At 44.8% G+C, this 27,269-nt stretch overlaps 1 protein-coding gene across 9 annotated transcripts in view; it reads left to right on the plus strand.

The window, feature by feature from the left end:
- The window catches only part of WWC1 (WW and C2 domain containing 1), a 180,094-nt gene that overhangs the window by 76,117 nt on the left and 76,708 nt on the right, over nt 1-27,269 (plus strand). For 8 of the 9 annotated variants that reach the window (XM_008963296.5, XM_008963297.5, XM_003810912.6 and 5 more), the window contains exons 2-3: nt 3,892-4,001; nt 17,644-17,847. In XM_008963296.5, the coding sequence (XP_008961544.3) occupies nt 3,892-4,001; nt 17,644-17,847 (314 nt within the window). The remainder of the gene's footprint in view (nt 1-3,891; nt 4,002-17,643; nt 17,848-27,269) is intronic. The other variant, XM_034961317.2, reaches the window with a different exon arrangement.

The following is a 27,269-nucleotide window of genomic DNA, read 5'->3' on the forward strand; positions in this document are numbered from 1 at the left end:
CTCCTGACCTCGTGATCCGCCCGCCTCGGCCTCCCAAAGTGCTGGGATTACAGGCATGAGCCACCGCGCCCGGCCCCGTCTTGTTAATTTTTATTAGCAGAGCTCGAGTTTTGGAATCTGGCAGTGGAACTTCAGGTTATACCTGTGGTGTTTACTAACTGTGTGATGCCGAGCATGTTTTCTTATTTGCAAAACAGAGTAAGAGCACCTGCTACCTGGAAAGGGAATGTCACATACACAGCTTGCTTTCTAGGCCTAGAGTTAGCCCTTATTCAACATTTTAGTTATGATTAATATATGAACACAACAAATAAATTAGTAAAAAAAAAAAAAAAGAAAGAAAGAGAAGAAATAAAATTACACTGAAATCCCTATGTTCAGATAGCGTTTCAATCTGTGTCTTTCCAGTTTCTTTACTAACACACACACACACACACACACTCTTCAGGCAAAATGTCATACTGTAACAGTATCCTGTAGCTTTTATCTTTGAACAGTGTTGTTTTTCTCAGAGTATATTGAGAGCATCTTTCATGTTAGCAAAATAAAGAACACTTCATCTTTTTTTTTTTTTTTTTGAGACGGAGTTTTGTTCTTGTTACCCAGGCTGGAGTGCAATGGCACGATCTTGGCTCACCGCAATCTCCACCTCCCGGGTTCAAGCGCTTCTTCTGCCTCTGCCTCCCAAGTAGCAGGGATTACAGGCGTAAGCCACCACACCTGGCCAGAACACTTCATCTTTTTTGGTTGTTCCTACATATTCATTACATTATTCACCCATTGCACAAATATTTATTGAGCACCAATTATGCCAGACACAGGATTCTGTAGCTTGGATGCACCACTGATTAAAATCACTTAATTAATCTCCAAGGAGGAATTTTGAAAAGTGATGATCCATACACAGAAACGGGAGCTGTTGGGAAGGGGACATAGCTTCTTGGTTTTCTGGGTTGCAAACTGTCTATATAAGATTCATACCTCTACTGGTAGGTGGGACTTCTCTGGGCACAGTGCAGGTGGAGGAATGAGCCAGAATGATCTCTCTGGTGGCCTGACCATGCCTGTTTCCCCACAGATTGACCTGTCATCAGCCATGGAGTCACTCCCCATGGAAGGCATACCTGCGTGTGGAGCTTTCCTTCAGAGCCCCTTTCAAGGCTTTGTTAGATGAGGTGATGTTAGATGAGGCTTTGCTCTTGGTTGCTGGTCTTCATTCTCCGTAAGGAAGAGGAAACAAACCACTTAAAGAACTTTGAGCAAGACACTGAGAGAAGTGGCCTTTTGTTTTTGACATCTGGCAGGGCATGGAGGGCGGTGGCGGTGGCCTGGAGACGGCTTTGGGGAAACTTCATCCAGGTCGTTTGGAGCAGATGCTTCTGAACCAAGTGCATCCTGAGCTGAGGGAAGTCCCCATCACCTGTGTCTACCCCATTTTCCCTCCTTCTACTCCAAAATGGTAGTTTGTGTTTTCCTGTGGGGCTTAGGAGATGCAATGAAGGTGTCAGCTTTCAAGATAATCTGGTAGCTCCCCGCAGGGGCCCTAGAGGCCAGCCATCTTGCTTGAAATCCCAGCTTTGTCTTTGACATTGAGAATGTTATTTAGTCTTTCTTAGCCTCAGTTTCTCCTTCTGGTAAATGGAGGTAAGGATAACTAATGATTTTTGAGTGCCCATTCACACTGGCACCTGTGCTAAAAGTACTCACAAACATGGCCTTATTTAACCCACCCAACAAATGGAGAGTTAGTACTGTCCTCATTATACAGATAAGAATACTGAAGCTCAGAGAAGTAAAGTAAGTTGCCTAACTCACACAGCCAGTAAGTGATGCTTACTGAACCCTTATTTGTTTTGTTGTTGTTGTTGTTGGTGGTGGTGGTGTTTTAGAGTCAGGGTCTGGCTCTGTTGCCCAGCTTGTAATGCAGTGGTGCCATCACAGCTAACTGCAGCCTCCAACTCCTGGGCTCAAGCAGTTCTTCCACCTCAGCCTCCCAAGTAGCTGGGACTACAGGTGCGTACCACCATACCCGGCTAATTTTGCACATAGTGTATTGCACATCACATACCTCTGGCCTCATCCTCATGGAACCAGCAGCCTTCCACAGTGCAGCAGTAAATTACTATCAGAAGCTTTTGGGTATTCATTCAACCAAAAGGTGTTTTTCATAGCCTGCCAGACCCTGGGTATATAGTGGTACGTGAACACACCAGGTCCTATCCAGCTGGGGCTCTTTCAGCATCCCTTTCTTCATGTATTTTTCTGTAAGTTGGATTTGGAGTGAGTTTTAGAGGGCAGGAGAGTGTAAGCCTCTTTTTTTGGTTTTTCCTATGTATTCATTACATTATTCACTCGTTGTGCAATTTTTTTTTTTTTTTTTTTTTTTTTTGAGACAGAGTTTCACATTGTCACCCAGGCTGGAGTGCAGTAGTGTGATCTCGGCTCAATGCACCCTCCACTTCCCAGGTTCAAGCAATTCTCCTGCCTCAGCCTCCTGAGTAGCTGGGATTACAGGCACCAGCCACCATGCCCAGCTAATTTTTGCATTTTTAGTAGAGACAGAGTTTCACCACATTGAGCAGGCTGGTCTCAAACTCCTGACCTCAAGTGATCCACCCACCTCAGCCTCCCAAAGTGCTGGGATTATAGGCATGAATCACTGTGCTGAGCCCCGTTGCACAAATACTTATTGAGCGCCAATTGTGCTGGACACAGGATTCTGTAGCTTGGTTGCACCATTGATTAAAATCATTTAATCCCCAAGAAGGAATTTAAAAGGTGATGATCCATATGCAGCAGCAGGGGAGCTGTTGGGAGGGGACATATCTAGCAAGTCTCTTCCTTGGAAGGAAGCCCTTGATGAGAAATCCTAGACCCCAGCCCAGTCATCTCCCTTCCTGTCCCATTGTACTTCACTTTGCCAATCTATAGAAAGAATCTGAAGCAGAGCCTTCTGGGCTTCCAGAATTGGGATTGGGTAGGAAGCAGACAGGAGAAGGAGATTGTAGAATATGTATTTTAGGCAGAGGCAGTGATGGGAAGAAACCAAAGTGACTGTCTGGAGGGGCCACCCAGGCTGAATCTCATATACCCAGATTCCCAGCTTCCCATACTCTGGTTTAAATACTTGACAAATTGTTTGTGATAGTTTTCTAGCACTGACAAGCCTTTGTTAGTTTAGTTGAGTGATTTGTTTATTTGATTTAGCCATTGAGACTTAGTGATTACTACCACTTTGATCCCCACAAGATGGGGACATAGAGAGCGGTTATTGCTAAAAGATCAGTTTGGCCTGGATTGTCTAAGGAAGCGCCGCTGTGGGTGCAAGCATTTGGGAATCAGCTCAAGAGGAAAATCAATACTGCTCATTGGCCAAACTCACAGGGTTGGAACATCTGCTATTCTTGATGTTGCGGCAAGCCAGCCTTCCAAAGGGCAAGTGAGCATGACAGGCGTGAGACAGAGCCAGGATAAGGATTGGAGGTGGGGTGGCTGAGTGAGTTGCAGGTGAAGAAGCCAAGGAGGGCTAGAGTCCAACTCAAGAAGCAAGACTTGACCTTAGACCCTTTGCCTGCAAACCCTCAATCAGAGTTGCAGAAACAGAGGCCCAAAGAAGGAAGGTACTTGCTCCAGTCACTTCTGAAGGAGTGGCAAAGTTGGGACCAGAACACAGATTCCCTGCCTCCCACACAGGGTGATCTTATCCTGCTGCTGCAGCTATGTGTTCACCTTCCCGGGAACAAAGGGGACAACAGAGCTGGTGCTGCTGTGGTGCAAAACTTTTGGATCTGTTGAGCCAGCCCAGAAAAGCAGGAGGCACAGGGAAGCAGCAGGTTGCAGGCATTTGGGGACTGTAGGCTGATGGAGTCTGTTTCTCCTCTCCCTTGCCAGGTACACCAAACCGCTCACCTTTGCTGACTGCATTAGTGATGAGTTGCCGCTAGGATGGGAAGAGGCATATGACCCACAGGTTGGAGATTACTTCATAGACCACAACACCAGTAAGTTCCCGACGGTCCTCCCTTCCCTGTGCCCTCTTCATCCCTCTACCTCCAAGCCCATCCTCCCTCCAAGTCTGGAAGAACCACTTGCAGACTCTTGGAGCCAGATTGTATTTTGTTTTATATAGATTTAGACAGAAATGTCGATGTAGATATAGATAGATAATGTATGCTTGTGTAAAAATAACAGTTTAGAAGGGTTTTTAATAGAATCTAAAACTCCTCTCACAATCCATCTCCCCAATTTTATGGGGGCAGCCACTGTGAACAGTTTCTTGTGTATCATTCCAGAAATTTTCTAATCATGTGTTTGTATGTGTGTATGTGTATATATGCACATATATATTTACATATGTAAATTTATGGGCATACCTTTTTTCCCCCTAAAAGAAAGATGTGTCATTGTCATTGCCAGACTATCTTAGAGCAGCCAGAGCCCTAGCAGGACCCCCACAGCACGTATGCATATATGTCCATAGTGAATTGGCGAGAGAGAGAGAGAGAGAGAGAGTGTGTGTGTGTGTGTGTGTGTGTGTGTGTGTGTTTCTGGCCCATCATACCAGTCAGCCCACCCTCACTTCATATCTGTGATCCAAGTATCCCGATCCATTACAAAGATTCCTAGTACCTCTGTCTCTGGGACTATGATGGAGGAATGACTTGAGGAAAGAAGCAGGTTGTCTGACAGGTGGAGGAACCCAGGGAGCAATCCTCCAGCGGGGGAGAGTTGATGTGTGTTTGGGCCTCATCCACTGAGCACCCTCTTGGCCAAGACTGTTCTCTGAAATTTGCTGTCCCACTTGTCCGTGTGTACAGAGGAAAGGGATTTTTCAGCCTCACTCTCAGCCTTCTAAACTGTAGCATCCCCTTAATCCTCTCAGGCAAGAAGAAAATGGAATGAAATGGGATGTGCCTGGCAAAGTCTGAAGGCTGAGACTAGGGCATCAAATCCTAATAGCCTCTGTTTACTGAGCACACAGTCTGTGCCGTGTCCTGTGCTGAGGACTTGATAGGCATTATCTCTTTTAATCCTCCCAATTCCTGGTGGGATGTTCAGATGATCATCCCCATGTCATAAATGGGATTTAGAGTCAATTGACTACTTAAGACTCACAGCTAAAATGTGGCAGGGCTGGGATTTGAACTGGCCCTGGAGAATGAAGTTGTACTTCTCCACCTACTTCCTCTTCTGGGTTTCAGTAGCACCCTGGCCACACCTGTCTTGTGCCCTTCATCACCCTGTATTATAATCATTTGCCTGTTGTTGCAGGTCTCCTAGAGCAGAGACTGTGTCTAATTCATCTCTCTAGTCCCAGGCCTTTGCCTGGTAAGGCACATAGTAGGTGTGAACTTAACCTGTGCTAAATAGAAAAGGGCATACGTGCATGAATGCATGAATAAATGGGTGAATGAGTGGACTGTTGTTGGCACCAAAGTGTAGAAGAGCTTCTGAGAGACAGCTAATGGCATTAATTGCATTGTTGGGGGTAGCAAAGGTTTTTATTAGCACTCATGATTGCGTACTGGGTAATGAGAAGTAAATATGCCTAATTGAGTGTGTATGGGGAATGAGGTTAATGCTTGGAGGGCTGCATGGGATGCTGGGTTAAACACTGATGTGCAGGAGACCTAATCAGTCTTTTCCTGTTTCTAATTGCTGAGTGCATCCCCCTCATTAAAATCTCATGGCGGGAGTGGGATTTCGAGGTGCTTCTGGGAGCTGTTGGAAAAATGGAAGAAAGCAGCAGCAGGCCGTGGCAGAGTTCATTCTTGAGGGAATGAAGGCAGAAATGGGGTGTATGGGGGTGATTAAATGGGGCCATAGCAGGAAGAATTCTATCTGGTAGTTTCACAAGCTGTCAGGCTACTGGTCTCCTCTTGGTTTGAGGTGGTCTGGTTGGATGTGGGGGACCACCTCAGTAGATGGAGCCATTGATAGCAATATAGTAGGAATATGAGCACCAAGGCCCAGGCATTCAGAGCCATGCACTTGGACCAGTTCTGTGTGTGCATTGTTCATGGACTGAAATTCTCTTAAGAGTTATAGACACAATATCGGGCATGTTTGCATGTGTCTATAGTCCCAGGTACTTGGGAGGCTGAGGCAGGAAGATCATTTGAACCCAGGAGTTCAAGGCTAGTCTGGGCAACATAGCAAGGCCTTGTCTCTTAAAAAAAAAAAAGAAAAAAAAAGGTGGGGGGGTGCTGGGCGCAGTGGCTCACGCCTGTAATCCCAGCACTTTGGGAGGCCGAGGTGGGCGGATCACGAGGTCAGGAGGTCGAGACCATTCTGGCTAACACAGTGAAACCCCATCTCTATTAAAAATACAAAAAATTAGCTGGGCGTGGTGGCGGGCACCTGTAGTCCCAGCTGCTCAGGAGGCTGAGGCAGGAGAATGGCGTGAACCCTGGAAGCGGAGCTTGCAGTGAGCCGAGATCCCGCCACTGCACTCCAGCCTGGGCAACAGAGCGAGATTCTGTACCAAAAAAAAAAAAAAGAGAGAGGTATAGCACAATATAATCAAACAACAATTCGCTCATACATTCACCATGGAGCATTCATTCATTTAGCAAATGTTTATTGGCCAACTCTTCTGGGAGCTTGCGATACATGGGAGTACAAAATGGCAAAGATCCTTGCTCTTATAGAAATTTCATTTTGGCAGGAGAGACAAAAAATAAATAAGTAGATTATGTAGTATGTTAGAGAATGTTCAGTACACAGAAAAAAGGAGCAAAGTCGGGAGCTGAGGTGTATTTGGGGGTGGCGAAGAAAGGGTCATGGTAATGGTGACCAAGAGTACCATTAAATATGATGTGGCCTTCCGGGAAGAAGATCTTGTTGAGACAATGAGATTTGAGCTAAGACTTGAAGGAGGTGAGAGAGCATTTCAAATAGAAAGCATAGATAGAATAAGAACTCCAAGGTGTGATCACATTTAGCGGTCAAGGGATAGCAAAGAGGCAAGTGTGCATATAACATAATGAGTGAGGAGAGGGGAGAAGGACATCAGGACAGAGTGCAGCAGAGTAGAGGTCAGGCAGTGGTCTGCCCCAGAGGCCTAGCTCTTCCGCTGTGTGAGATGGGAGTGAGCCATTGGAGAGTTTTAAACAGATGAGTAACATGATCTGACTTATGTCTTAAAAGGACCAGTCTGACTGCCATGCTGAGAATACACCTTATTAGGGCAAGGGTGGAGGCAAGGAGACTTGTGAGCGACAAATGCCACAGTCCAGGCGCCCTAGACCTGGGCTGTAGCAATGGTCAGGATGAAGATTGGCCAGATGCTGGAGGTATTCTCTAGGTAGAGACAGCAGGATTTCCCGATAGATTGCATGTAAAGTATGAAAGAAAAAGGAAAGAATAACTTCTGGAGCTAAGCAACTAGAAGGATGGAGTTGCTATCAACCAAGTGGAGAAAACTGCAGGGGGAGTAGACTTAGGAAGGAAGAGCAGGAGTTCATTTGGACACGTCAAGACTTACATGTCTATTACCTATCTGAGAGGACATGTGGCTTGACAGTTTGATATATAAACCTGGAGTTTAGGAGAGAGGTCTGGGCTGAAGATAAGTATTTGAGAGTTGCTGGCATATAGCTAGTATGTAAAGACACTAAGTTGGTTGGGAATGAAACAGAGAAGAGGACCAAGGAATAAGTTATGGGTCTCCAGACAACAGAGGGTGGCAAGAAGAGGAAAAGCAGCAATGATTCTGAGAAAGAGTGATCAGAAAGGAGGGAGGGAAACCGAGTGTGTTGGAAGCCACGTGAAGGAAACATATCAAGCAGAGAATTGCCGACAGTGTCGAAGGCTTCTGACAGGGCAAATACAAAGAGGACCAAGGATAAACCAATAGATTTAGCAACGTGGGTAACCCTGACTTTGGAGGGCAGCTTTGGACGAGCACTGGGAGCAAAAGCCTGACTAGAGTGAGTCTAAAAGAAAACAGGGGAGGAATTGGAAGCAGCAATGCAGACAACTCTTTCTTTTTTTTGTTTTTTTCTTTTCTTTTCTTCTTTTTTTTTAGACGAAGTCTCGCTCTGTCGCCCAGGCTGGAGTACAGTGGCAGATCTTGGCTCACTGCAACCTCTACCTTCCGGGTTCAAGCAATTCTCCTGCCTCAGCCTCCCAAGTAGCTGGGATTGCAGGTGCCCGCCACCATGCCCAGCTCATTTTTGTAATTTTAGTGGAGACGGGGTTTCACCTTGTTGGCCAGGCTGGTCTCAAACTCCTAACCTCAGGTGATCTGCCCACCTTGGCCTCCCAAAGTGCTGGGAATACAGACATGAGCCACCATGCCCAGCCTACAGAAAACTGTTTCTAAAACATAAGCCATTTTTACTATTTCATGTCAGTATTCAGTATCCCCGATTATCTACACATACCATGATTAGATGGTTTTAATCAGTGATCAAATTTTATGTCTGTTTTCTTTTCATACTATATCATAGATATCTAAGGGATGCTATGTAATCTTCATATTTGTCTTTTTTTTTTTTTCTTCTAGACAGAGTCTTGCTCTGTCCCCAGGCTGTAGTGCAGTGATGTGATCTTGGCTCACTGCAACCTCCGCCTCCCGAGTTCAAACAATTCTCCTGCCTCAGCCTCCTGAATAGCTGGAATTACAGGCATGTGCCATCATGCCTAGCTAATTTTTGTATTTTTAGTAGAGACGGGGTTTCACCATGTTGGCCAGGCTGGTTTCAAACTCCTGACCGCAGGTGATCCTCCTGCCTGGGCCTCCCAAAGTGCTGGGATTACAGGCGTGAGCTGCTGTGCCTGGCCCATATTTGTCATTTTTAATACATCAAAAGGATGTGTCAATACATTTTAACACATAATGGAGGAAGTCCTAGCCAGAGCAATCAAGGCAAGAGAAAGAAATAGAAGACACCCAAATAGGAAAAGAAGAAGTCAAAGTATCTCTCTTCGCTGATGATATGATTCTATACCTAGACAACCCTAAAGATTCTGCCAAAAGACTTCTAAAACTGATAAATGATTTCAGCAAAGTTTCAGGATACAAAATAAATGTAAAAAAATCAATAGCATTTCTATACACCAATAATGTTCAAACTGAGAACCAAATCAAGAACGCAATCCCATTTATAGTAGCCACACACAAAAAAAAATACCTAGGAATACATCTAGCCAAGGAGGTGAAAGATATATACAAGGAGAACTATTAAACACTGCTGAAAGAAATCACAGGTGACACAAACAAATGGAAAAACGTTCCGTGCTCATGGATTGGAAGAATCAATATTGTTTAAATGGCCAAACTGCATAAAGCAATCTGCAGATTCAGTGCTATTCATATCAAACTACCAGCATCATTTTTTACAGAATTAGAAAAAACTATTCTAAATTCATTTCGAGCCAGAAAAGAGTCCAAACGGCCAAAGCAAATCTAAGCAAAAAGAACAAAGCCAGAGGCATCATATTATCCAACTTCAAACTATACTATAAGGCTGCAGTATCCAAAACAGCATGATACTAGTACAAAAGCAGGCACGTAGATCAATGGAACAGAATAGAGAATTTAGAAATAAAGCCGCACACCTACAGCTATTTGATCTTCAACTAAGTCGACAAAAATATGCAGTGGGGAAAGGACTTCCTGTTCAATAAATGGTGTTGGGATAGCTGGCGAGCCACATGCAAAAGAATAAAACTGGACCCCTACCTTTTACCATATACAAAAGTTAACTCAAAATGGATTAAAGATTTAAATGTAAGACCTCAAACTATAAGAGGCCTAGAAGAGAACCTAGAAAACACCATTCTGTACATTGGCCTTGAGAAAGAATTTATGAGTAAGTCCTCAAAAGCAATTGCAACAAAAACTAAAATTGACAAATGGGACCTAATTAAACTAAAGAGCTTCTGCACAGCAAAAGAAGCTATCAACAGAGTAAACAGAAAACCTATGGAGTGGGAGAAAATATTTGTAAACTATGCATCCAGTAAAGGTCTAATATCCAGAATCTATAAAGAACTTAAAAAATTCAACAAGCAAAAAACAACCCCATTAGAAAGTGAGCAAAACAATAAACAGACACTTCTCAAAAGAAGACATAAAAGAGGCTAACAAACATATGAAAAAATGCTCCATATCCGTGATCATCAGAGAAATGCAAATCAAAACCACAGCGAGATACCATCTCACACCAGTCAGAATGGCTGTTATTAAAGAGTCAAAAAACAACAGATGCTGGTGAGGATGTGGAGAAAAGAGAACACTTATATGCTGTCAGTGGGAATGTAAATTAGTTCAGCCACTGTGGAAAGCAGTTTGGAGATTTTTCAAAGAACTTAGAACTACCATTCAACCCAGCAGTCCTATTACTAGGTATATATCCAAAAGGAAAGATATCACTCTACCAAAAAGACACATGCACTCGTATGTTCATCACAGTACTATTCCTAATATCAAAGACATGGCATCAACATTAGTGCCCATCAGCAGTGGATTGAATAAAGCAGATGTGGTACATATACACCATGGAATACTATACAGTCATTAAAAAGAAAAAATAATGTCCTTTGCTGCAACATGGATGCAGTTGGAGGCCATTACTCTAAGCAAATTAATACAAGGACAAACAATCAAATACCACATGTTCTCACTTATAAGTGGGAGCTAAACAATGGGTACTTATGGACATAAAAGATGGCAGCAATAGGCACTAGGGGCTACTAGAGAGGGTAGGGAGATGGGGGCAAAGGTTGAAAAACTACCTATTAGGTACTATGCACAGTATACCCCAAACCTCAGCATCATGCAATACATCCATGTAACAAACATGCACAGGTACCCCCTGAATCTAAAATTTAAAAGTTAAATTTTTTAAAAAGGGAAAAATAAAACACATAATGGAAGTACCATAATGCTTCCTATTGCCAACCTTTTGGTTTATTTTCATTTATTATTTTAAATAGCACTCAGGGAAGACTCTTTGTGTATGTTACTTTCTTTGTGATAATTTCCTGAAAATTCATTTCCAAGTATAGGATTTTGAAGTCAAAGTTATAAATACTTTGGGAGCTTTTAGTATATATTGCTAGATTGGTGAATATTTCCAAAAGATTATATCAGCTTGTATTGCCACAAGACATAAGGGTACTGTTTTCCTCAGACCTTCATCAGTATGGGGCTATGTTCGTTTCTTTTGACTTTTGATACATATATCATAGGTTTAAACTCTTACTTCATTGTTTTGAATTTGCACTCCTTTGCATAGTAACAAGGTTGAATATTCTCCAGATGTTTTTAAGAGAATTGCTTTTGTTGTTGCTAAGGCCCTTGGAAAATGCAGTATTGTTAGCGGCGTGGGTGTGTATGCAGTGTGGAGAAAACAGGTGTGTGGCAAGTGTAGGAAGGGATGGGTGTATGGAGAACTCATGAGTGTGCTGCCATGTGTGCTGTATGGAGAATGTGTATGGCGTGTGTTTGTAGGGAGAGGTTTAGAGCATGGAGCAGAAGAAAGTGGAGAAGTGGTTCTCAATGATGCCTGCACTAGAGCAGATACAAGTTTGGAAAGTAGCTGCTTTTGGAAAGAGGGATATGAGGGAGATGTTTTATGTAGGAAATTTTATAGTGCACTGAATTATTAAGCTATATCTATGTATACTTTTAATTAAAACAAGAACTAAAATGTAGTAGTGGCCAAGACGATCTCAAAGGGCCTGCCAGTTACAAAGTTACCTATTTTGGTAAGATGGACTTGAGGAAGGGTAGTGTCAGCAGAAGGGGCTGGGCTGTGGGAGGACCCCCTCAGGGTGTGACAGTTCAGAACTAACGGCATTAACACAACTCTTTTTTTTTTTTTTTTTTGAGACAGAGTTTCACTCTTGTCACCCAGGCTGGAGTGCAATGGCGCGATCTTGGCTCACTGCAACCTCTGCCTCCTGGGTTCAAGCGATTCTCCTGCCTCAGTCTCCTGAGTAGCTGGGATTACAGGCATGCACCACCACACCCAGCTAATTTTTGTATTTTTAATAGAGATGGGGTTTCGCCATGTTGGTCAGGCTGGTCTTGAACTCCTGACCTCAAGTGATCCACCTGCCTCGGCCTCCCAAAGTGCTGGTATTACAGGCGTGAGCCACTGCATCCAGCCAACACAGCTCTTTAGAACCATGTAAAGAACTTTTAAAAGGCCCAATGCCCTTGAAGGATAATCTTTTCAACAATTGTTGGTACAACTGGTATCCATATGGAAAAAAAATAGGCCACCACTTCTACCTTTGCCTCACACCATGTGTAAAATTAAACTCAAAATGGATCATAGACCTAAACATAAAAGCTAAAATTATAAAACATCTAGAAGAAAACATAGAAGAAAATCTGCAAGATTTTATGATAGGCAAAGATTTTTTTGGACAAGTCATAAAAAGCGCTAACTAGAAAAGAAAAATTGATAAATTTGGTTTCATCAAATTAAAATCTTTGTTCCTCAAAAGACATTATTAAGAAACTGAAAAGACAAGCCACAGATAAGGAGACAATATTGCAATACATATATCTAACAAAGAACCATATTCCAAGTATGTAAAGAAGTCCTACAACTTAACAGTAAGGAGCAGCTGGCACAGTCACTCATGCCTGTAATCCCAGCACTTCAGGGTGCTGAGGTGGAGGGTCACTTGAGCCCGGGAGTTCAAGACCAGCCATAGCAAAACATAAGGCAGCACAGGGCAACACAGTGAGACCTCATCTCTACAAAAATAAAAATACAGAATCAGCTGGGGCATGGTGGTGCATGCCAAGTAGTCCCAGCTACTTGGGAGCCTGAGGCTGGAGGATCACTTTAGCCCAGGAGTTGAAGACCAGCCTGGACAGCATAGTGAGACCCCCCATCTCAAAAAAATAATAAAATTCCAACGAGGTATCATTACATACCCACTATAATGACTAAAATGAGGAAAAAAATAACAATACCAGCTGCTAGCAAGGATGTGGAAGAACTAGAATTCTGATACACTGCTGGTGAGAATGTAAAATGGTACAACCAGTTTGGAAAAGTTTGCCAGTTTCTTATGAAATTCGACATATACTTGCGAAGTATAACCCAGCAATTCTACCCCTGGTATTTTTGTCCAAGAGAAGTGAAAACATGCCCACACAAAGACTTAGAGTATTCATCGTAATAATCCCTAACTGGAAGCAAACTAACAATTTATCACAAAGGCAATGTGATATATTCATACAATAGAATATTATTCAGCAATAATAAGAAATGTACAACAGATACAGCAATAGGAATGAGTCTCAAAAACCTTCTGCTTAGTGAAAGAACCAAGGCCCTAAGAGCAAATAACTGTGTGAGTCCATGCATGTGAAGTTCTAAAACAGGCGAACTGGGAGAGGGGGTGAGTAGAGGAGATTGCCTGGGAGCGTCCAAGGGATCATTGGGGTAAAGGAAATATTCTCAGAAATGTAACAAATTGATGCCCACTTCACACTGTAGATCAATTCAGTGGAAATCTCTCGGGTGATTCCAGTGTGCAGCCAGTTTGAGAACCAGTTCTGGTGTGAGTTTGTGTGTTGTTTTTGTCTGTTCGTGCACCCATCTATTCTTATTTGTTTACAAAAGAGACCATGAGCCACAAAAAATGGTCGCCAAGCCATCTGGCTTGGCCAGACCTTCAGGTAAGGGTCTCATATACCTTTATAGTTTTCCAGAGCAGTGCTGAGGTCTGAGGCCAAAGGGAAGGTGCCCGTTCCAGATGAAATCCAGAACACTGTGGGAGGGTCCACCTAGGTGTCGCTTAGGGAACTGGACACGGGCCCAGCATTTCAACCAGCACCTGGGCAGGCGATTCCACCTGGAGCCCGCATCGCACCTGCCAGCCTCAGTGACCGATCGGCCCATGTGTTTGTCATCTCTTAAACACCGGTTCTCACCTTGGGTGGCACACTGGAATTATTTGGGGAGCTTTGTAAATCATCATTGCTTTATTCTCACTCCCAGAGATTGGGATTTGATTGATCTGGAGTAGGATTGAGATTTTTAAAAAATTCTCCCGGGTGATTCTAATGTTCAACCAGGGGCTCTCAGCTATATCTGCACCAGAGTCACCCAGAGAAGCTTTAAAAACTGTCAATACCTGAGCCCCACTCCTGGAAATTCTAATTTAAGTGTTCTTCGGGGGGTGGGGTGGGGTTCAGGCTTTTTTTTTTTTTTTTTTTTGAAGCTTCTCTGCTAATTCTAATATGCAGCAAAGACCCAGAATCACTGGGTGAGGCAATGACTTTTAAAAAGAAAAAAAAAAAAAGCAATTTCACTGAGAATGTGGGGGGAGGCACTCATGTATGCTGTTTTTGAGAACAGAAATTACCTGCCTTTGGAAGGTAATTTGGTAATATCTATTAAAATTGTAAGTGTGTGTACCCTCTGATCTAGTAGTTTCTCTTTAAGAAACCTATCCCACAGAATTAATAGCACAAATTCATAGACATATGTTTTTAAGAACCCTTACTGCAGCATTGAATGTAGTAGCAAAAGAACTGAAAACAATTCAAATATTTCCCATCGAGGTCTGGTTAAATAAACCCAAATACCATAGCGTGGAACACTGTACAGGTGTTTAAAAGATGGTGCACCTACAGGCAAAAATGAGCATGCTATATCATTTGGAGATGAAAACAAGTCACAGACCAATATAAATGGCATGGTCCATGTTGCATTAAAGTAACCTTGTATATATAGGCGTGTATGTGTAAACAAAAATTCATGTATAATCAGAAGGCAGTATCTGTGTGAGACTCAACAACAGTTACCTCTGGGCAATGGGATTGGAGAGATGGAAACTCTCTTATTTCACAAACTTGTCATGGTGGAATTGTGGGATTTTTCTTTTTTGTACTTTTCATTATTTTGTGGTGAAAAATCAGATCTTCTAAAAGTTGCAAACTTTAAGAAACATTGCCAGCCTGCTCAAGATAGGCTGAGCTGCTTTTTTCTGTGGGCTGTGCCAGCTGGAGGTGTAGGGCAGATCCCTCAGGGGGACCCACGAGTCCTGAACGCCAAGGGAATCCACAGCTGCTGATGGGAGATGGGAACCCACAGCAGCTGTTCTGTAGCCCAGTTTTACAAATTCCATCTCCCCCTTGTTTTTTTGTTTTGTCTTTGTATTATTTTTGCATTTGTTCCTGCCTCTTGTTTGGTTTGAAGGGATGGAAAGCTTTCCTTATGAGGAGCAGTTTTTTGTAGCCACTGTAAGCAGTCTTCAGACCTTACTTTTTTTCTCAGAAAAAGGAGGAGGAAAAGCTTGAAGAATTGCTATTCACAGACGATTCAAAAATTGGTCCTAGGCTGGGCACAGTGCCTCACACCTGTAATCCCACCACTTTGGGAGGCCGAGGCAGGTGGGTCACCTGAGATCAGGAGTTCAAGACTAGCCTGGTTAACATGGTGAAACCCTGTCTCTACTAAAAATACAAAAATTGGCTGGGCGTAGTGGTGGGCGCCTGTAATCCCAGCTACTTGGGAGGCTGAGGCAGGGATAATTACTTGAACCCAGGAGGCAGAGGTTGCAGTGAGCCAAGATCACGCCACTGCACTCCAGCCTGGGAGACAGAGCAAGACTCCATCTCAAAAACAAAAAAAAAAAAAAAAAAAAAAGAAAAGAAAAAAGAAAAAGAAAACAACGAAAACTGGTCCTAGGCAATAGTTTGGGTTTTACTTTCACTATCATTTGTTTCCTTTACCTGGCACAAGTGCTTTAGTTTCCTGTTTCCTGGGAAGTAGTGATGCAGGGTTCATTACCCCCTTTAAGAGATACAAAAGTAGATTCAGAGATGTTAAACAACCTTTCTGTTGTAACACAGCAATTATTGGCAGGAATGAGAACTTGGCCCTGCTGCTTCTTTGATCTTTATTTCACTGGAGATGCTCATTGGACCTGTTTAGGAGGAATGAGAGCTAAAGGGCCTAGATTGGGAGGCATAAACTCCAGTGTTCCCCGGGCTAGGCATATGACATAAATGAATGAAGCAGACCAGGTTTTGACAGATGGAGTGCTGGGATTTCTGGCCAGTTGTGAACCCAAGGTGGCCAGAACTTCTGAATGATCAAGAAAAGCCATAAAACAGGATTTTAATGAAGATATCTCTCCATTTTTTACATACCAGTAATCAATTCAGAAGCAATACCTATCTGGAGGCTGGATTCACCACATTGCCCTGATTTTACAATTTCTGGTTTGTTGATCACCCCTAACACCACCCAACAACTGGGGGTGACTGAGGAGTTAATAGTCCATGGGCATTGATTCTTTGACATTATTTTAACCTCTTCCATATCTAGTCAGCTGCTTTTTTTCAGATCATTAGTGTATATGTTTTTTGTACACATAATTTTGTAAAAAATAAAATATCCTAAAATATCCTGCCACCTAGTTGGTTGTTGATATTTTCCTATTTTCTCATCTTTTTGAGAATGTACATATTGATTTTGATAGATAGTTATTTGTTCGGTTTTATGACCTGCATATTATAAGTACCTTTCCATGTTATTAATTTTTCTTCAAAGGTGTTATCTTTATAATAGTGAATTCTGTGAATATAGCATACATATTTGAACACTTATTTCCTGTGTGACTTTGAGCAAGTTACTTAACCTCTCTACGTCTCAGTTTTCTCATTGGTATAATGGGGATAGTAATAGAATCTATAAGGTTCGTGTAAGGATTTAAGAAGTGAACATATGTAAAGTTCTTAGAACAGCACTTATCATAGAATCAATGACATGTGCTTGCTACTTCATAATATATTATTATTATGGTTTTGTACAAATATATGACTGAATTTAAATTACTTTTTATAATGAATTACTATAGGGAGAATTATTGGTCAAAGGGTATTAACATTTTAAGGCTCTTAATTTGCATCGTCAGATAGTGTTCTAGTAAGGCTGTTCTAATTCACATTTCCAGCTGGCTATAGGGTACCTATTTCTCCACATCCTCTGAGACATTAGTTATTTTTCTTTCCTTTAGTCTTCACCAAAGGAGATTACCTTGAGCATCTCCAATGTCCTTGAGCCTCTCTGTCTAGATTAGTACTCAAACCTGATCCTTATTCAGGCCGTTCTCAGAGATTGACATTGGGTTTGGAAATTGATCCTGGTTTATTCTTTTTTTTTTTTTTTTTTTTTTTTTTTGAGACAGAGTCTCATTATGTCATCCAGGCTGGAGTGCAGTGGCACGATCTCAGCTTGCTGCAACCTCCCCCTCCTGGGTTCAAGCAATTCCCCTGCCTTAGCCTCCCAAGTAGCTGGGATTACAGGTGCCTGCCACCATACTGGCTAAGTTTTGTATTTTTAGTAGAGACGGAGTTTTACCATGTTGGCCAGGCTGGTCTCAAGCTCCTTGACCTCAAGTGATCCACCTGCCTCAGCCTCCCAATGTGCTGGGATTACAGGCTTGAGCCACCACACCCAACCCCCTGGCTTATTATTTGTTTGACTACTCCAAATGGAGAATCACTGTCATTTAGTAAATGAGTTTGCCCCACTTACATTTATTGTGATTTGTCTATGCATTTTGCTTTTTGTTTTGTGCTAGTGGATTCCACAGGCCACCAGCCCAACAGATATTTGTGAGATGCTGACCTAGAATCTCTGGGGTCTGTTCCAGAAACCACTCAGATTGAGGATCCTCGAGTACAATGGCGGCGGGAGCAGGAACATATGCTGAAGGATTACCTGGTGGTGGCCCAGGAGGCTCTGAGTGCACAAAAGGAGATCTACCAGGTGAAGCAGCAGCGCCTGGAGCTTGCACAGCAGGAGTACCAGCAACTGCATGCCGTCTGGGAGCATAAGCTGGGCTCCCAGGTCAGCTGTGAGTACCTCCCACTGCCACCACCCCCACCGACACCAACAGAGAATGGCCACACTGAGTTCTGCCAATACTGCTTCTCAAGTCTGCCCATTTCTCTTCACCTCTACTCTTTGTCCAAACCACCATCTTGTTTACTGCTCTTCCTGCTCCTACCTGTGCCTTGCAGTGATTCATTTGCCATTTGCGTTTCATTTTATTTCATTTGTAATCATCTCAGAATGCCAGTCGGATTACATATCTCCTCATTTAAAAGCTTTCAGGGACTAGGGGAATTGGGAGTGGGGAATTCTTAGTTAACGAGTACAGAGTTTCAGTTTGGGAAGAAGAAAATTTCTAGAGGTGGATGGTAGTATGTTCACAACAGTGTAAATGTACTTAATGCTACTGAACAGTTCACTTAATAAATAGTTAAAATGGTAAATTTTATGTTGAATATATTTACCACAATTTCAAAACAATCAAATGCCCTTCAGTGGCTTCCCCTCACTCTTTCCATGGCCTACACAGCCCTCCGTGGTCAGGCCCCTGCCAGCCACTCCTGCCTCATCTCATGCCCTCCTCACTAGGCTCCAGATGCACTGAGCCCCCAGCCCCCCTTTCTGTTTCCCTACCCCACCCTGTAATTTTCCACCTCAGTGCCTTAGTATGTGCCGGTCCCCTTCCTAGAATGCTTTGTCACGCATCCATTTGCAAGGCTAAGTCCTTCTCAGTCTTCCAGTCTCATCCTTCAGGTCATCACCTCTGAGAGGCCTGCTCGGACAACTCTATCAGAAGCCTCTCTTCCTCAACTCTAGTCTTGGCCGTGGCTGTCTGTTTATTTCCTTCATATCACGTATCACAATACATCTGCTTGTATGTTATCAGTATTTCCTCCACCAGACCATAAAGTTGGTCAGAGTGGGGCTCCTATCCTATCCCTGGTACCCAAAGGAGGAGAGCAAGCATGCCAAAATCCCCTTGTTCTTTTTTTTTTTTTCTTTTTCTTTTTTTTCTTTTGAGACGGAGTCTCACTCTGTTGCCCAGGCTGGAGTGCAGTGGCACGATCTCGGCTCGCTGCAAGCTCCGCCTCCTGGGTTCATGCCATTCTCCTGCCTCAGCCTCCAGAGTAGCTGGGACTACAGGCGCCCACCACCACGCCCAGCTAATTTTTTTTTGTATTTTTAGTAGAGATGGGGTTTCACTGTGTTAGCCAGGATGATCTCGATCTCCTGTCCTCGTGATGCGCCTGCCTCAGCCTCCCAAAGTGCTGGGATTACAGGCATGAGCCACCGTGCCCTCGCTCTGTTGCCCAAGCTGGAGTGCAGTGGCACAACCTTGGCTCACTGTAACCTCCACCTCCCGGGTTCCAGCAATTCTCCTGCCTCAGTTGGGATTACAAGCGTGAGCCACCACGTCCAGCTAAGTTTTGTATTTTTAGTAAAGACAGGGTTTCCCGATGTTGGCCAGGCTGTTCTTGAACTCCTGACCTCAAGTGATCCACGTGCCTCAGCCTCCCAAAGTGCTGGGATTACAGGTGTGAGCCACCATGCCAAGCCTCACTGTTTCTAATAACCAAATTGTTCCTGTATTTATTGAGTCTCTGTTTCATGCCAGACACTCTGCTATAGTCTGAATATGCTATTTCTGTTAATTCTCATAACAGTTCTATGAGCAAGAACAATTAATATCACCCTTTTACAGATTAGGAAACTGAGGCTTAGGATCAACAATGTGCCCAGGGTCTTACAGCTGGTGAGAGATAGTGGTAACTTGCAAATCCATTCTGTTGTCCCCACAGTATTTTCAGTGTGGGCCAGGCCACAGGGACTAGCATCAGGGCATGGTGTCAGGGTGGCCATGGCTGGGTTGGGCCATTGAACTCTCCCCTAGTGTGAAGCCCTCACTTTGAGAAGTTCTTTCTGCTACCAAGACAGGACAAACCTTGCCAGGGTACTTACTGTCCCAGCCCTCCCTTTTTCCTTAGCAGCTCAGGAAAACCCTCAGGATCTCAGAGGTTATAGAGAAGAACTGTATTACATTCATTAGCTATTCTGTGTCAAGTAATGTTCTGGAGACTTTTAGAAGGTTTTAGCACTTAATCTGTCTTAGTCGACTCGAGCTGCCATAATAAAATACCATAGATTGGGTGGCTTAAACGTTAGACATTTATCTTCTTACAGTTCTAGAGCCTGGATGTCTGAGATTCGGGTACTAGCATGGTCGAGTTCTGGTGAGGGCTGTCTTCCCGGCTTGCAGACAACTGCCTTCTCTAGTGCCTCTTTCTTTTATTTATTTATTTTTTTATTTTATTTTATTTTTTTTTATTGATCATTCTTGGGTGTTTCTTGCAGAGGGGGATTTGGCAGGGTCACAGGACAATAGTGGAGGGAAGGTCAGCAGATAAACAAGTGAACAAAGGTCTCTGGTTTTCCTAGGCAGAGGACCCTGCGGCCTTCCGCAGTGTTTGTGTCCCTGGGTACTTGAGATTAGGGAGTGGTGATGACTCTTAACGAGCATGCTGCCTTCAAGCATCTGTTTAACAAAGCACATCTTGCACCACCCTTAATCCATTCAACCCAGAGTGGATACAGCACATGTTTCAGAGAGCACAGGGTTGGGGTTAAGGTCACAGATCAACAGGATCCCAAGGCAGAAGAATTTTTCTTAGTACAGAACAAAATGAAAAGTCTCCCATGTCTACCTCTTTCTACACAGACACGGCAACCATCCGATTTCTCAATCTTTTCCCCACCTTTCCCCCCTTTCTATTCCACAAAACCGCCATTGTCATCATGGCCCGTTCTCAATGAGCTGTTGGGTACACCTCCCAGACGGGGTGGTGGCCGGGCAGAGGGGCTCCTCACTTCCCAGTAGGGGCGGCCGGGCAGAGGCGCCCCTCACCTCCCGGACGGGGTGGCTGGCCGGGCGGGGGGCTGACACCCCCACCTCCCTCCCTGACGGGGTGGCTGGCCGGGCGGGGGGCTGACACCCCCACCTCCCTCCCTGACGGGGCGGCTGGCCGGGCGGGGGGCTGACACCCCCACCTCCCTCCCGGACCGGGCGGCTGGCCGGGCAGGGGGCTGACCCCCCCCACCTCCCTCCCGGACAGGGCGGCTGGCCGGGCAGAGGGGCTCCTCACTTCCCAGTAGGGGCGGCCGGGCAGAGGCGCCCCTCACCTCCCAGACGGGGCGGCTGGCCGGGCGAGGGGCTGACCCCCCCACCTCCCTCCCGGACGGGGCGGCTGGCCGGGCGGGGGGCTGACCCCCCCACCTCCCTCCCGGTCGGGGCGGCCGGCCAGGCAAAGGGGCTCCTCACTTCCTAGTAGGGGCGGCCGGGCAGAGGCGCCCCTTACCTCCCAGACGGGGCGGCTGGCCGGGAGAGGGGCTGACCCCCCCACCTCCCTCCCGGACAGGGCGGCTGGCCAGGCGGGGGGCTGACCCCCCCACCTCCCTCCTGGACGGGGCGGCTGGCCGGGCGGAGACGCTCCTCACTTCCCAGATGGGGTGGCTGCCGGGCGGAGGGGCTCCTCACTTCTCAGACAGGGCGGTTGCCAGGCAGAGGGTCTCCTCACTTCTCAGACGGGGTGGCAGGGCAGAGACGCTCCTCACATCCCGGACGGGGCGACAGGGCAGAGGCGCTCCCCACATCTCGGACGATGGGCGGCCGGGCAGAGACACTCCTCACTTCCTAGATGGGATGGCGGCCGGGAAGAGGCGCTCCTCACTTCCTAGATGGGATGGCAGCCGGGCAGAGACGCTCCTCACTTTCCAGACTGGGCAGCCAGGCAGAGGGGCTCCTCACATCCCAGACGATGGGTGGCCAGGCAGAGACGCTCCTCACTTCCCAGACGGGGTGGCGGCCGGGCAGAGGCTGCAATCTCGGCACTTTGGGAGGCCAAGGCAGGCTGCTGGGAGGTGGATGTTGTAGCGAGCCGAGATCACTCCACTGCACTCCAGCCTGGGCACCATTGAGCACTGAGTGAAGGAGACTCCGTCTGCAATCCCGGCACCTCGGGAGGCCGAGGCTGGCGGATCGCTCGCGGTTAGGAGCCGGAGACCAGCCTGGCCAACACAGCGAAACCCCGTCTCCACCCAAAAAATATGAAAACCAGTCAGGCGGCAGGCTGAGGCAGGAGAATCAGGGAGGGAGGTTGCAGTGAGCTGAGATGGCAGCAGTACAGTCCAGCTTCGGCTTGGCATCAGAGGGAGACCGTGGAAAGAGAGGGAGAGGCGGAGGGGGAGGGGGAAGGAGAAGGAGAGGGAGAGCTCTAGTGCCTCTTTCTTTTAGGGCACTAATCCCATCGTGAGGAGCCTACCCTCAAGACCTCATTTAAGCCTGACTATTTCCCCAAAGCCTCATCTTCAAATACTATCACTTTGGGGATTAGGACATTAATGTATTATATTTATTTGGGAGAGACACAATTCAGTCTGTACCATTATTGTTAAGACGGTCCTGGAAGGGAGATGTTATTGTCCCTGTTGAACCTCAGGTTTAAAGGAGCAAAGTGATTTCTCTCTCTCTCTCTCTGAAGTCCCACAGTTTGAAAAAGTGTCAGGTGTATATAAAAACAAAAACAAACCTTTGTATTTTGGGGGACAGGATATTTACATGGACCCATAATCACATGTCAGGTAATGAGAATTACCCTACAAATCACTCACTAATTTCAGAAAGATGTACTTTTACATTGGAGAGATGGGCAGCCACCACTTTACGTAGTGGTAAAATTAGCATGACCAATAATGAGACCAGGTGATATCAATGCCTTCTGACGTGATGCAATAAAGATATCATGAAGGATCCCTCACAAGAATATTTCATCTGAATCTAATCAAGAGCACAGCCAGACAAATCCATAATATGGATTATTCTATAAGACAATTAGACTAGGTTTTTTTTTTAAAGCCTAAAGAGGCACACCACCAAATGAAATGTTTGTACATTGAATTAGAGCCTGAACTGGGGGAAAAGCAGCCATAAAAGACATTCTCAGACAATTGGAGACTTTCCTGAGTTGTGATAATGGAGTTATGAATATGTAGGAGAATGTCTACATAGATTTTATGAAGATGCATGTGGCAACATATCTGCAGCTTATTCCAAAAAAGGTCCAAGAAAAAAAGGAAAGGAAAAAAAATAGGAAAAACTCAGTCAGGCACGGTGGCTCACACCTGTAATCCCAGCAATTTGGGAGGCCGAGGTAGGTGGATCAATTGAGGTCAGGAGTTTGAGACCAGCCTGGCCAACATGGTAAAATCTTCTCTCTTCTAAAAATACAAAAATTAGCTGGGCGTGGTGGCACGTGCCTGTAATCCCAGCTACTCAGGAGGCTGAGGCAGGAGAATTGCCTGAACCTGGGAGGCGGAGGTTGCAGTGAGCCAAGATTGCACCACTGTACTCCAGCCTGGGTGACAGAACGAGACTCCATCTCAAAAAAAAAAAAACAAAAAACAAAAACAAATAAATAATTGTTGATGACACATTGATGGCTTTGAATATGGTCCAGATTTTGCCACCATTTCTAATCATGATTAGTAGAGGGCTTACTGTGAACCACCCTAATGAGAGAAAGAAAGAACTGGGGTGGGAAGAGGGATGGCAAGAAGAAGCATGGGAAAATATTAAAAATTCATGGCTCTAAGAGAAGGATATATTGAGATTCATTATATTATTCTTTCAAATTTTCTATAGATAAGAAGTTTCCAAAATTAAAAACTAGAGTTGGGCACTATGAGAATGAAACATTCACATGAGAAGCACTATAGTAGGAGGCCAGGTGTGGTGGCTCACGCCTGTAATCCCAGCACTTTGGGAGGCTGAGGCAGGTGGATCACGAGGTCAGGAGATCGAGACCATCCCAGCCAACATGGTGAAACCCTGTCTCTATGAAAAATACAAAAATTAGCTGGGCGTGGTGGCGCATGCCTGTAGTCCCAGCTACTCGGGAGGCTGAGGCAGGAGAATCGCTTGCTTGAACCCAGGAGACGGAGGTTGCAGTGAGCCGAGACAGCACCACTGCACTCCAGCTTGGGAGACAGAGCAAGACTCCATCTCAAAAAAAAAAAAAAAAGAAAGAAAAAAAAAGAAGCACTGTAGTGGGAGGTGGCAGCTGGACTCTGACGTCAGACAACCTGGGTGTTCTCTAGGGGACCGTACTCCCTCTTTAAGTCTCAGAATCTTTATGTTTAACTATCGAATTTTTGTTTTTTTTTTTTAGTTAATTTTTAAATTCTTGGCACCCAACATGCGACATGAATCTATGACCTGAGATTAAGAGTCTCATTCTCTACCGACTGAACCAGTTGGGCAGAAATGTTAATAGTACCTTCATCTCATGGGACCATGTCAGAGTTTCTTAACCTCGGCACCATTAACATTTCAGTCTGGGTAACTCTTCTTTGTGAGAGCTGTGTATTTTAGGGTGTTTAGCAGCATCCTTGTTCTGTACCCACTAGCTGCCAGTATCACCCCCACCCAAGTTGTGATAACGAAAAATGTCTCTAGATTTTGTCATAAGTGTCATAGGGGATAAAACTGCCCAAACCACTGGTCTAGGTAAGACACTTGGTACTATTTCCTTAGAACATATTAATGGCTCAATAAATAGTCCTATTGATAGGAAATACATAATATTTTGAGACTATAGACCCTGGAGCCAGACTTTTTTGGTTCAAATCCAGGATATGCAGATTACTAGCTGTTGTAACCTTGCACAAGTTATGCCACTTCTGTGTCTCAGTTTTCTTCATCTATAAAATCAATCTAATCATAGTATCATCTTCATGGGAGTGTTATGGGGTCTAAATTAGTTAACAAATGTAAAGTCCTTGGAATTGTACTTTTCATATTCTTAAGCTCTCAGTAAATAATTATTAATATTAGTTCATTCGCATTGTAAATGAAAAAGAGTTTTTTTTAACAGATCTCTGGAACCAATAAGAATAAATACATGATCAAAGGAAGGAAGTAAACAATACAGTTCCTCAGCCTTGTGATATGACTTCCAGACACTCCCAAGAGCTCCACTGGCCTCAGAGGCACCACCACCATTTTCAGTGTTAAATATCTTCTATCTGAAGGGACTAGGGTCATTTCAGGCAACTGGATCTGAGATTCAAACCACTCAGAAACTGGGATTCCCCCAGCCCAGGCATCCCAGTTAAACAAGGTGTGACCCAAGCCTCATCATGACTCTGTCTTCAAGTTTTACAAGCCAGGTTTGCCTTCCAAGTCAAGCTCTTGGCATGACAGATGGATGAAGTCACACGCCTGTTCTCTAACTCAGATGGCTTGCCAGGGCTTGTGAGGGTTTTGCCACCTGGCCTTGGCTGCTCTGGGTCCCAGACACAGACGGGGCCCTGCCTTGGGGATGGAGACTTTGCTGTCGACTCGCTGGTGTAATCTCTAGCTCCATGGGGAAGAAGGGAACTAACATTTAATATGCACCTGTTGTGTGCCTGGAGGGCAATATGTTAGGCACTCTAAGTAATCTCCCTCCTGAATCACACACACAGTCCTCTAAGACAGTGTTGTTCCCATTCTACAGACAAGGGAACTGAGGCCCCCAAAGAGGAAGTGGCTTCCCCAAAGGCACACTGGTAAAGAGTGGCGAGGTAGCCTTTGTAACCAGATATATCTGATCTCAAAATCAATTTTCTTAATTTAACCCACGTCAGTCAGTCAAATGCTAAGGCTCTTCAGCTACACTTGGTTCCTCCACCCTCTAAAAGGTGAGAACTCAAGAGAGCTGGGTTCTTTGGGACCTTATCATATTTTTCCCCTCCCTAGGCCTTGATTTCCCATTTGGAAAATAAATCAGTGAGGGCTTTCTAGTTAAAAATGCCAGTTGAAGCCAGGCTTGGTGGCATACACATGTAGTTCCAGTTACTCAGGAGGCTGAAGTGAGAGGATCGCTTGAGCCCAGGAGTCCAGTCCAGGCAACATTGCAAGATCTCATCTCTAAAAACTAAAAAATGGACCAGGCGCGGTGGCTCACGCCTGTAATCCCAGCACTTCGGGAGGCTGAGGCAGGCAGATCACAAGGTCAGGAGATCGAGACCATCCTGGCTAACACAGTGAAACTCCATCTCTACTAAAAATACAAAAAAGTAGCTGGGCGTGGTGGTGGGTGCCTGTAGTCCCAGCTACTCGGGAGGCTGAGGCAGGAGAATAGTGTGAACCCGGGAGGTGGAGCTTTCAGTGAGCTGAGATCCAGCCACTTCACTCCAGCCTGGACAACAGAGCGACACTCCGTCTCAAAAAAAAAAAAACTAAAAAACTAAAAAATGCCAGTTGAATCACTCACTTGATTTTACTCACTGCAAAACTAGGAGAATATCAGATAAAATATATTTTTAAGGCATACATATATATATATAAGATTAGGGAAAATTGGAGAAGAAAGAACAGCAATAAAATTTGGAAGCTGGAAAGCAGACAGACAGGTGGCAACCTACGTAGCAGACCTGAGAAAAGAGAAAATGGGCTGATAGTGAGGAAGGCTCACAACGCTGTTCTATAGAACACTTGCAAAAACTGTAGATGTTGGTGGCAGCAGCTATTTCTGCAAGTAAGACTGAAGGGAGGAGGGTCTCAAAGAGGATTGGGTAAAGGTTGTTTCTAAGACAATTAGACCATCAGATCTTTTCCTTAAATCGATACAGTCAGGCAACCACCATCTTCAGTCTGGCAAATGACCGGAAGTTTATTTTTTGGAGAGGGTAAAATAGAGTCTCTGGACTCTAGGACACAAGCAAATTCAGAGCCAGAGTGTACTATCCTGAAAGCACGAGTAAGTGAAGGGTTTTGAGACCTTAGCCCTCATATACCACTTGGTGCCCAGAACAGTGCCAGGTCATTACCCTCTAGGCTGGACAGTAGAGAACTCTACTGGAAATCTGACCAGGGAAGAGATATAAAGAGAAAAGCTGGAAAGACACTGACATTGAGGATTCCTGGATGAAACCAAATCAAGTCCAACCAAATCATATGCTGTGGCCAGGCGCTCATGCCTGTAATACCAGCACTTTGAGAGGCCGAGATGGGAGGATCACTTGAAGCCAAGAGTTTAAGACCAGCCTGGGCAACATAGTAAGACCCCAACTCTACAAAAAATTTAAAGAAGAAAATTATCCGAGTGTGGTGGCAAGCACCTGTAGTCCCAGCTATTCAGTAGGCTGAGGCAGGAGGATTCCCTGAGCCCAGGAGTTCAAGGTTACAGTGAGCTATGATTGTGTACATTGCACTTCAGCCTGGGCAACAGACACCTGTCTCTTAAATAATAAAATAAATTTTAAAAATAGAAAACAAATAACGTGCTGTGCAACTCACAGTCCACAAACCCCACTCTAGTCAGCATTTTGGGCTCCCATCCTTAAATGTGAGCAGAAAACCAAGATTCCAGATATCCGAGGAAAGCCTCTAACAGAGAAAATAGAGAC

This window comes from Pan paniscus, chromosome 4 (assembly GCF_029289425.2).
Source record: "Pan paniscus chromosome 4, NHGRI_mPanPan1-v2.0_pri, whole genome shotgun sequence".
NCBI classification, from domain to species: Eukaryota; Metazoa; Chordata; class Mammalia; order Primates; family Hominidae; genus Pan; species Pan paniscus.